This window comes from Macaca thibetana, chromosome 20 (genome assembly GCF_024542745.1).
Source record: "Macaca thibetana thibetana isolate TM-01 chromosome 20, ASM2454274v1, whole genome shotgun sequence".
Taxonomy (NCBI): Eukaryota; Metazoa; Chordata; class Mammalia; order Primates; family Cercopithecidae; genus Macaca; species Macaca thibetana.
Genome location: NC_065597.1, coordinates 32643071 through 32654448, shown reverse-complemented (window position 1 = coordinate 32654448; position 11378 = coordinate 32643071). Strand labels below are relative to the sequence as shown.

The following is an 11378-nucleotide window of genomic DNA, read 5'->3' as shown; positions in this document are numbered from 1 at the left end:
TGCTGTGTGATGCTGTGTGGGTGCTGCGTGATGCTGTGTGGGTGCTGTGTGATGCTGTGTGGGTGCTGCGTGGGTGCTGTGTGGGTGCTGTGTGGTGCTGTGTGGGTGCTGTGTGATGCTGTGTGGGTGCTGCGTGGGTGCTGTGTGATGCTGCGTGGGTGCTGTGTGATGCTGCGTGGGTGCTGTGTGGGTGCTGTGTGATGCTGTGTGGGTGCTGTGTGATGCTGTGTGGGTGCTGCGTGGGTGCTGTGTGATGCTGCGTGGGTGCTGTGTGATGCTGCGTGGGTGCTGTGTGGGTGCTGTGTGATGCTGTGTGGGTGCTGTGTGATGCTGTGTGGGTGCTGTGTGATGCTGCGTGGGTGCTGTGTGGGTGCTGCGTGGGTGCTGTGTGGGTGCTGCGTGATGCTGTAGTCTCCTCGCCTGGCCAGGGCCTCACCGCCTGCAGCTTGTCCAGGTTGTCCTGCAGCACCTTCTCGGTGTGTCTGTAGGCCTTGGCCACCAGCAGTCTTGCTTCCTGCGAATGGAGGGAACTGTGTCAGGGCAAGGCTGGCCGCCTGGCTCCGGCACCAAAGCACAGAAAAGAAGTGCCAGGCTGGGAACATGGCCTTTCCCCTCCCAGGAGGAACAGGACTCCTCAGCCGGCGGGCGGTCTCCTGCCCGTGACCACTGCTGGGGGAGCAGAGCTCCACATGCCGCCCGCCCACCCACAGCTGCCTCACAGGCCTTTCCTGGCCCAGTCTGAAGGCTATGTGGGCCCTGCGTCTATTGCTCAGTGAATTTATTTGATATTCTTCCCAGATTCACATCTATAATTTCATTAGGAGCATCTATGTCCTCATCTGAGAAAAAAATACTCCACAGGTAGGAACTACAGCAGAGCCCAGAAGGAAGAAGCCCACGTGGGGCCTGCAGCTGAGCTCAGCTGTGGCGGCCGTGGCCGGCCCTTGTGTGGCAGACCCAGGGACTCCCTTCCCGGGGAGCACGGAGTGCAGCGGTGCGGCCAGAGCCGACTCACATGGTCCATTATCTGCTGCAGGCCTTGGCTGAAGGGGCGCCGCCCGATGCCCACGAGTCCCTCCTGTGCCTCAGGGAAGGAGATGGGGCCGATGCCAGGTGCCATCCCAAACTGCTTCACCATGGAGTAGGCAATGCGGGTGACCTTCCTCAGGTCATCCTGTGCCCCTGGAGGGTGGGGTCAAGACAGAGGGATCCTCAGCACTGCAGGTGCACAGCAGGTGTCCCGGTCAGTGTCCTGGGGCAGCACCGTGCCTCCGCATCCCCTTCCTCCCGAGGAGTCCCACCGTGAAGCTGGACAGTGAGGACGTTGGCACCTCGCCACTGTTCCTTAAGAGAGTCTTAAAACTTTCAGAAATGCTCTTTTATTTGGAAATCTAGAACCTGGGGGGCATACAGGAGCTCACTGCACGGCAGTTCTCAAGCACAAGCCCAGGCCTATGCGCGGCACACCCACGGACCTGGAGCCCTGGGACCCTCCTTCAGTCTCTGGATCTCCCAGTGAAGTGACAGCTTCAGAACAGTGAAGCTGCTTCCATTTCATTCCGTTTCCTGTAGCCATTACCAAGAATTAACCAATTAAATGCGTTTAGAGTTGGCATATAGGTTAAGTTTTTTGTCCAGTTAAATTATCTAAAAAGTCTTGCTTAGCTCCAAATCTCCTATGACCACAACTTATCCTTTAAAAAACACTTAATAAACTCAAAACTACATCTACACCAGATTCACCCCACGGCATTCACTGGAACAGAAGGAATAATGCACGGAAAAGCACTCTGAAACCTCCGGGGCCCACGCAGCCGCTCCTCACCGGAAGTGACCTTGTTGAAGGACAGTGCTTCCGAGGCCCGGCCCCCCAGGGCCATGCACATCCGCTCAAACAGCTGCTCCTTGGTGAAGAGGTACTGGTCTCTGGGAAGCATCTGAGCAAAGCCCAGGGCGGCGTTCGTCCGAGGGGCTATGGAGACCTGCACAGGGTCAAGATGGCCCACGTCAGTAGGCAGGATGTGGGCTTTGAGGAGGAAGGTGTGGGACTAAGAGGTCTCCATCATTAAAGCGTCTCAAAGCAGGAAAGCAAATCAGCATCTTTTACAAGAGAGGACCCTAACACCACAGACGGCCAGCCCAGACAGCAGGGTTCCCACCACAGGTGCCTGTACATACACTGTTGGGGAGTGTCTTCTCATACATGACTAGGGAGTCAAGAAGACAAGGTCTGTAGAAGACAGCTGAGAGGCGAAGGACAAGTTACACCCCCAGCGGCCGCTGAGCTGACCCCTGGCACTAGCGACTGCCACGGAGGGTTCAGAGCAATGGGAACCCCAGGATGCTGAGGGAACATGGACTGCCCTCACCTCTGCTGCTCCCCCACACCCCCACATCAGGTGTGCAAGGAGGGGGCACGGGGCAACATGCTAACCCAACGACATGGAACCGCGGAATGGGAGACGGAGGGAGACAGGGCAGGGGCAGGTCCTTTGCTGGCCCAGCTGCTGCTTCTGAGAACTGTGGCAGCAAGATGGCCACAACCAGGTGCTCTGAGAATCCTGAGAGAACGCTGAATTTAGAACCTAAAACTAGGCCAGGCGCAGTGGCTCCCATCTGTGATCTCAGCACTTTCGGAGTTAGAGGCGGACAGATTCCTTGAGCCCAGGAGTTCGAGACTAGCCAAGACCCCTTCTCTACAAAAAACACAAAACGCCCGAGCCAGCGGTGGTGCACGCCTGTAGTCTCAGCTACACAGGAAGCTGAGGGAGGAGGATCTTGCGAGCCTGGAAGGTCAAGGCTGCAGTGAGCTAGCTGTGACTGCGCCACGGGACTCCGGTCCGGGCGACAGAGAGACAGACCCTGTCTCAAAACCAAAAAAAGGCTCTAAATAACGGCTGCAGTGATGATTGCATTAATGACCAAAACCACAACAGTCAGTTCACAACCTTTCCCTGGCAGGACACTGAGCCTTGGGAAGGAGACTTACTTTTTCATTGTGACTATCTGACTTTTGCCTAAAATAAAGTAAAAATTCTTTTTTTTCCCTTTGATAGTCTTGCTCTGTCACCCAGGCTGGAGTGCAATGGCACAGTCTTGGCTCACTGCAGACTCTGCCTCCCGGGTTCAAGAGATTCTTCTGCCTCTGCCTCTCAAGTAGCTGGGATTACAGGTGTGCACCACCACGCCCAGCTAATTTTTTGTATTTTTGGAAGAGACGGGGTTTCACCATGTTGGCCAGGCTGGTCTCAAACTCCTGACCTCAGGTGATCTGCCCGCCTCAGCCTCCCAAAGCCCCTGCGTTAATTTTGATTTGTTGACATACTGAGTTAAAACGTTGTGTTTGTTGCTCAGTTTCTCAATATCCCTTAAATGGGACCCTGAGCTCAGTGTCCACTCGCCCCACACTGGGCCGGCTCTGGTCCCATGACCGCGATGCACGTCACCAAGGAGCAGCATGTACCTGGTCCCCAGACGCTGGCCTCAGCCCTGCTGGGAGCCTGGGATGGGCAGGATGCTCTCTGATTAACACCCAACTTTGCTACAGCTCACGCCTGAGAAACAGCAGCGGAGACCACGCTGGCAAGCCAAGCGGGCAACTGCTGCACTGTGCGCGTTTTTTGCAGCGAACCCTGAGGTAGGAACGCAGCACCGCTGCCGTCTCCAGTGAGCCTCAAACCGGCACCGGTTCCTGGGGCTCCACTGTAAAGACGGCGCCTGCGTTCTGAATAGAGACCTCCTCTTGACAGCACTCGGGCTCCCAGTGGTGGAGCCACATGTCTGAGAGAAGCTGTAACATCACCATTTGGTAAGAATCAACTTCCATCGAGTTCACAGCTGCCTACAAGAGTAGTTTTTTGTTTGTTTGAAGTAGAGACGGTTTTGCCATGTTGGCCAGGCTGGCCTCGAACTCCTGACCTCAGGTGATCCACCGCGCCCGGCCTACAGTAGCATTTTTTAAATGTATGCTCAACTCACTTCTTTCCAATGTTAGGAGTCATTTGGGGTGGACAGGCTGAGAACACGCACAGGCAGTGAAACCCCACTGCATGGTGTGACCTTCCAGGAGTCACCCCAGTAGCAGCACCTGGCTCCGATGTGACACAGTCCACTCCTGCCTCCCATGCCCGAGCTTCTGCCCATCATCCTGGGACAGTCGCCTCCCACCTTACTCCTTGGATCATGACACTGGCAGGCTTTCCTCTCACATGATCTACAGACACAGGCGGGGCCCCCCGGTCAGCTACAGACACAGGCGGGGCCCCCCGGTCAGCTACAGACACAGGCGGGGCCCCCCGGTCAACTACAGACACAGGCGGGGCCCCCCGGTCAGCTACAGACACAGGCGGGACTTCCCAGTCAGCTTTGGCCAAAGCCTGTGGACCCACCTTCATCACAGCCTCCGTGTGCTCCAGCATCCAGCCCACCAAGGCGTGGCCCGACTCATGAAATGCAACCACTTTCTGTTCTTCCTTGGACAGGATCTTGCTCTTTTTGGCAGTCCCTGAAAGAATGCCAGGATGTGAGCCGGGCGCGGTGCTCACGCCTGTAATCCCAGCACTTTGGGGGGCTGAGGTGGGCGGGTCACCTGAGGTCTGGAGTTTGAGACCAGCCTGACCAATATGATGAAACCCCATCTCTACTAAAAATACAAAAATTAGCCAGGCATGGTGGCAGGTGCCTGTAATCCCAGCTACTCGGGAGGCTGAGGCAGGAGAATCACTTGAATCTGGGAGGCGGAGGTTACAGCGAGCCGAGATCGCGCCACTGCACTCCAGCTGGGTGACGCAGCGAGACTCCGCTCAAAACACAAACCAACTGGCCGGGCGCGGTGGCTCAAGCCTGTAACCTCAGAACTTTGGGAGGCCGAGACGGGCGGATCACAAGGTCAGGAGATCGAGACCATCTTGGCCAACACGGTGAAACCCCGTCTCTACTAAAAAAATATAAAAAATTAGCCAGGCTTGGTGGCGGCGCCTGTAGTCCCAGCTACTTGGGAGGCTGAGGCAGGAGAATGGCGTGAACCTGGGAGGCAGAGCTTGCAGTGAGCCGAGATCGCGCCACTGCAGTCCAGCTTGAGCGACACAGTGAGACTCCGTCTCAAAAAAAAAAAAAAAAAAAAACCCAACAAAAAAGAATGCCACGGGGTGTGAGCTAGGCCCCGGGCTCTCCCTGGCTGGGCCCTGCTCCTGCCCCATGTAGTCAAAGCAAGGCTCTCTCTGCACATCTGCCTCTAGCAGCTCTGTAGCCATGGCTCCGGACACCCAACTCAAAACTCTTCAGGTCAAAGAGCTGTTGAAGGAGGTCGTGATTTCTTCTTTTATAAATGTTGCAAGTATCAAAATAGCTCCTGCTGCTTTTAGGAACAAGTGCAACCCTCTGAGGATTCTCTCCTCCTGCCCCAGGGTTGGGCGAGGTCCACAGGGTCGGGGCAGGGGTCACAGAACAGCAGCTTCTGACTTTCTGGCAGGATGGGCAGAGGCCTCCTGTGAGTATGGGCCTCCTGCTTACTCTCCCACTCCCCTCAGACCTGGCGGGGCAGCTCCCATCCCCATCACTTTCTGGATCCTCATGGCTTCCACTCATCCCTTCAGAGGCCTTTTGCCTCAGGGACAAGGCTTTTTTTGGTAAGAGACAGTGTCTCACTCTGTCGCCCAGGCTGGAGGGCAGTGGTGCAATCATGGCTCACTATTGCTTCAACCTCCCGGGTTCTAGCAATCCTCCTACCCCAACCGCCTGAGTAGCTGGGACCAGAGGTGTGCTCTACCACCATGCCTGGCTAATACTCTTTTCTTTCTTTCTTTTTTTTTGCTTTAAAAGAGATGGGGTCTTGCTGTGTTGCCCAGGCTGGTCTCAAACTCCTGGACTCAAGCAATCCTCCTGCCTCAGCCCCCAAAGTGCTGGTATTACAGGCATGAGCTACAGTGCCCAGCCAGGGACAAATGTTTGCATTAATTTTCCCCTGTTCAGCTTACTGGTGAGGCTTCATTTCCTGTCTCACATTTTCCACACATCTGTAAGTCTCCATTTTGTACAACTTGAATCAGCTCGTGGTCCTGAGCACTCAAGTACATCGTGCTACTGGAACTTTCCACCACCACTTTACTGCAAGGCTTTAAGTCCTAAGACACACTGGCTGTGGCCGATGAATTACTCCAACCAGAGCCGGCTACAGGACTATGTACAAAGGCACGAGACCACAAGGCGTACAAGACAGGCTTACCTGAAAACAAACGAGTGTGTTTCTAGTACGGACAAGTGCAGGCAGGCTGTCGACACCAGAAGGGGCGACAAGCTCAGTTCAACAGGGATGGCACGGCCAAGCCTGCAGCCTGGGCACCAGGAGGACACCATGCTCAACCACCCATGCCAGTGGCCAGAGATGGGCACTTAAGGGCGTCTTTCCCACCCAGGAGCCTGAGCTCCACTCCCTGCACTTCCTTTAATCAGACCATTCTGGCATTTGACCGTGAACTGCACTGACCACTCCCCATTCCCTGTGCGTACGGCTGGTTGCCACACGCTCTCTCCTCTTTCTGCCGGACCCTTCACTTCTGCCTCATGGGATCTGGGGGTGGAGGATGGCCCTCCCCACTCCCAGCGCCCTCCCTGCCCAGGATCTGTGAGTAGTAAGTCTTTGAATGTGTTTCCTATCGTGGTGGGGACTTAATTTGCACCTTCCACAAGGAAGAACCAGGGGCTGCCCAGGCTGGGTTTTCTCAGGCATGTGGGGGACACAGGGCAGGCCCCAGCACCAGAGCGATGGTCAGGCAGGCATAACCTGGACGTGAATCAGACAGGAGCCATGGGACGTCTGCCAGTGTAAGCAAGTTTCCTGGAGGGACTCCTGGACTTCGGATGGACATTAAGCTGTCCACTGGGTCAAAGATGCACCCCTTGAAGGGTGCAGGATAACCTTCATCTCCCCTGAGTACAGGACTACCGGCCGCCAGGCACTGGACCCGTTTAGCTGGGGGCTCTCAAGACTCAGGCTGTCCACACTAAAGATGAACACAGAGGACCCACTCCGCATCACACACGGGAAATGGCGTCCTGTTAGTATTTTCCTTTCTTCTCCTGGAGTCAGGGGTCTCGCTCTGTTGTCCAGGCTGAACTGCAGTGGTGTGATCACAGCTCACTGTAGCCTCAACCTCCTGGGCTTAGGCCATCCTCCCGCCTTGGTCTCCCGGAGAGCTGGGCTTACAGGCATGAGCCCCCACACCCTGCCCTGGCTGTATTTTCTTTCAAGTGGCCTGCAGTTCCCACTCAGTCCTTCCTGCTTTGCTACTATGATCAAAAGCTTATCAATTTCCACATAAAAGTAAACGGTTACCAAAAATACATTTTGGTGAGACACAGGCAGTGCCAGTTCCCTGGACCCGCGGGGCGGGTGGGGGGAAGCCAGGCGTGTTTCACAGTGTCTGGCACAGCGGCTGGCCCCACTCCTCTGCAGGGATCCACCGCCTTCCCACGCTGAAGCCCCGGGGACCTGCCAGAGGCATGTCTGCTAGGAATTCACTCAGATTGAGGGTGAGGGAACTCGGTTCTCACAAGGACAGCTCGCAAGGGAGGCTCGTGCTCCTCAAACACCTGGGGCAAGAACCACTTCCCTTTTCAAACGTTCCCTGTGTCTCAGACTGACACTGTGGGTCTGAACTCCATTTCATGAGATGACTGATCACGTCTGGTTGTTGCCATCATAGCTACGGAAACCTCCAGCAGCTCCGATTCCCGGTTTAGTCCTGCTCCGATTCCCAGTTTAGTCCTGCTCTCCTCACAGACGTCGCAGACCCCACACTGAGCAGCCACAGGACGGCAGTCAGAGGCGGCCAGCCCACCCGTCCCCAAAACTCATCTCCTGTTCCTACTGAGAGTCAGAGCCACGGGTTTTGCCAGAGGTCGCGCAGCAGATCCACACCTGTCCACAGAGCCCCTCCTGCGCTGAAGGCACAGCTGTCCCTCCATGCCCGCGGGTGGCAGCAGCCCTCCGGCCCACAGTCAGCGGTTGGAGCTCAGCCCCCGTAGGGCCAGGGCTAGGCTGAGCCCACCACACCCAGGCCGGTAAGGCATGTTTAGTTTTTATTTCATTATTTTTATTTTTGGCGGGGCATTTTTAATTTTTTTTTCATTTTCTTTGGCAAGGCATTTTTATATTTCTGTTGGACGAGTGTCTACTCTTAGGTCTAAGTCTGTGATACTTTAAGGAAAAGTACCTGGCATCATAAAGACATGAGTTACACACAACTGAAAGGCAACGTGTGTTCCTTCCCGTGTGATGGCTCCCGGCCAATCACAGGACACCCAGGCCTGGATCTGGCTCCATTCACCTCATCTCTAAATACCTGCCTGGGTATTTCTGGGGTTCAAGCCCTGCTAAGAACGGCCTTCACCAGGGCGCGCCCCCTGTACCTGCAAGGACGCGCTCCACGGCGTACTCGAAGTTGAGCGTGTGCACCGAAGTGTGTCCCTCCCGCGCCGCGTGCAGGGCAGCCTCGTTGCAGATGTTGGCGATGTCAGCCCCTGCCAACACAAACGACAGCCAGGGCACGGTGCGGTGGGGTTCTGCTCTCTATCAGGGCTTAAGAGGAGGAAGGGGCCCTCAAGGAAGAACAAAGATGGCCGGGCACGGTGGCTCACGCCTGTAGTACCAGCACTTTGGGAGGCTGAGGCAGGCGGATCACCTGAGGTCAGGAGTTGGAGAGCAGCCTGGCCAACATGGTGAAACCCCGTCTCTACTAAAAATACAAAAATTAGCCAGGTGTGGTGTTGGCGCCTGTGATCCCAGCTACTCCGGAGGTTGAGGCAGGAGAAATGGTTGAACCCAGGAGGCAGAGGCTGCAGTGAGCCAAGATCACGCCACCGCACTCCAGTCTGGGCGACAGAGCAGGACTCTGTCTCAAAATAAATAAATAATTAATTAAAAGGAAGAACAAAGAGAGAAAAGAGACCAAGAACCAAGAGTGCTGGTGAGAGCGTGTGGGAGAGAGGCAAGGGGAGCTGGCACCAGCAGTAGAGGTGGGGAGTGGCAGGCACCGTGACCATGTTCCACTGAGGCCATTTCACAGACGAGACACAGAACCGCCAAGCTCCGTCCGCCCTGACACCCGTCTCTCTCCTCCCAAGGGCAGTTCCAGACCCCATCTTGTGACATTCCACCTAACAGCTCGTGGGCATTGATGGCAAAGAAATTAAAGGCTCTCAGTATCCACAAAATTCTAGTGAAAGATCTTAACAAACAATCAAAGGGGAAGTTGATCTCAATAAAAGGGAGTTTTGTTTACATTGTTTTAAAATGTGAGCCACGCAGAAAAAAGCGTCTTGATGTACGATTTCTATTTCTACAGCTTGACAGAGACTGTGAGGGTCAGAGGGAGGCGGCTTTGCCGGCACTGCGTCGTCTGACCCCGGGTCTGACGGGAAATGCCGGGATGACTGGTCACACTGTGTGGAGGCAAACGTACCGCCACCATCTCGAGTCAAGCACAGTCTGCTTTTCCACCCCTGGGGCAGAGGAAGGAGGGCGGGTGCCGTCTTGACCTCCTGCCATCCCACCTGCACATCAGCTCCCACCCAGGCCTGTACTGAGCAGGGGCCCCCAGAGAAGGCAGCGCCCACCCTACACAGGAGGCCTCGACGTTGTGTGCACAGGTGAGACCGCCGGCCCTCAGGATGTGACGCTGCTCAGGCTGCGGGTTGAGAACGTACCGCTGAATCCTGGTGTCAGCTCTGCCAGGCGCTGGGAGTAAAAGGTGCTGGGCTGGGTCAGCTTCAGGCCCTTCAGGTGCTGCTCGAAAATCTCCCGCCTCTCCTGCCAGAACCGGGGAGGATGACAGACCGTTGCGTTCACGCCGTTACTGCCGCAGGCGCTGCATGTTTGTCTGTGGCGGGAGAGGGGGGTCCCCGACGCGCCTGCCCTGAGGACAAGCCTCAGCTTCCCAAGGAGCTGGGATTACAGGTGCGCCATCACGCCTGACTGAGTTTTGTATTTTTAGTAGAGACAGGGTTTTGCAAACTTGCCCAGGCTGGTCTGGAACTCCTGGCTTCAAGTGATCCACCTGCCTCGGCCTCCCAATGTGCTGGGATTACAGGCGTGAACCACCACGCCTGGCCGTGAGCAGCATTTTAAACACGAACAGAACGCTCTTGGATGGCCGGGTCCGGTGGCTCACACCTGTAATCCTAGCACATTAGGAGGCTGAAGCAGGCAGCCTGGCCAACGTGGTGAAATCCTGTCCCTACTAAAATACAAAATTAGCCAGGTGTGGTGGTGCACGCCTGTAATCCCAGCTACTCGGGAGGCTGAGGCTGGAGAATCACTTAAAGCTAGGAGACAGAGGTGGCAGTGAGCCGAGACTGCGCCGCTGCACCCCAGCCTGGGGGACAGAGTGAGACTCTGTCTAAAAAAAAAAAAAAAAAAAAAAAAGAACGTTCTTGGAAGCCAAGGTGGGGATCACTTGAGGACAGGGGTTTGATACCAGACTTGGCAACACAGTGAGACCCCGTTAAAAGTTAGCCGCCACGGTGGTGCCCGCCCGTCGCAGTCCCAGCTCCTCAGTTTGAGCTCTGAAGGTCGAAGCTGCAGTGAGTGGTGATCGCAGCACTGCACTCCAGCCCGGGTGACGGCGCAACACCCTTTCTCTAAAAATTAAAAGAAAAAATCAAAAAGAAAAACGAGCCGCCCTCCCCTGGAGAAGCAGCCGCAGGAAGGGCTTCCACTCTGCCCTTCACTCTCCACCTCAACAGAGGCCGAGCACCGGCTGAGGCATCAGGGCAGCTGCCTCTGTGAGCCCAGCCCTGCTCCCCAGGCTGCACTGACACACCATGAACCTACCAGCAAACCCCGAGGCCCTCTCTCCAAACCCTCCCCTCCATGAGCTGAACTCCTGCTCCCTCAGGGTGGCAACCACGGCCCTTTGGCCAGGAGGTGTAATGTCTAACCAGAGCCCTGTGACAGAGGAGGGAATCAGGCAAGAGGTCTCAGAGCTTCTACTCCCAGCCCAATTTCAGGGCAGCTGCACAGTCTACGTCTCCAGAACCCACCCTCTGGATGGAAGGAAATGATGCCGCACAAGAATAAAGTTTCCCACCATTTTTCCTCCTGGATTTTGTTTCAAAGGATTTGCTATAAAAACCAGACTGGGCCGGGCGCGGTGGCTCAAGCCTGTAATCCCAGCACTTTGGGAGGCCGAGACGGGTGGATCACGAGGTCAGGAGATCGAGACCATCCTGGCTAACACGGTGAAACCCAATCTCTACTAAAAAATACAAAAAACTAGCCGGGCGAGGTGGCGGGCGCCTGTAGTCCCAGCTACTCAGGAGGCTGAGGCAGGAGAATGGCGTAAACCCAGGAGGTGGAGCTTGCAGTGAGCTGAGATCCG

At 55.8% G+C, this 11378-nt stretch overlaps 2 protein-coding genes across 6 annotated transcripts in view; both read right to left on the bottom strand.

Annotated features, from left to right (window-relative positions):
* Positions 1-11378, bottom strand: part of RPL13 (ribosomal protein L13) — a 192983-nt gene that overhangs the window by 10713 nt on the left and 170892 nt on the right. The window lies entirely within an intron of this gene.
* Positions 1-11378, bottom strand: part of SPG7 (SPG7 matrix AAA peptidase subunit, paraplegin) — a 65286-nt gene that overhangs the window by 5200 nt on the left and 48708 nt on the right. For 2 of the 3 annotated variants that reach the window (XM_050772901.1, XM_050772902.1), the window contains 6 exons: positions 9706-9808; positions 8410-8520; positions 4389-4504; positions 1826-1982; positions 1016-1182; positions 437-514 (listed from right to left, as the gene is read on the bottom strand). In XM_050772901.1, coding sequence (XP_050628858.1) covers positions 437-514; positions 1016-1182; positions 1826-1982; positions 4389-4504; positions 8410-8520; positions 9706-9808 — 732 coding nt within the window. The other variant, XM_050772903.1, reaches the window with a different exon arrangement.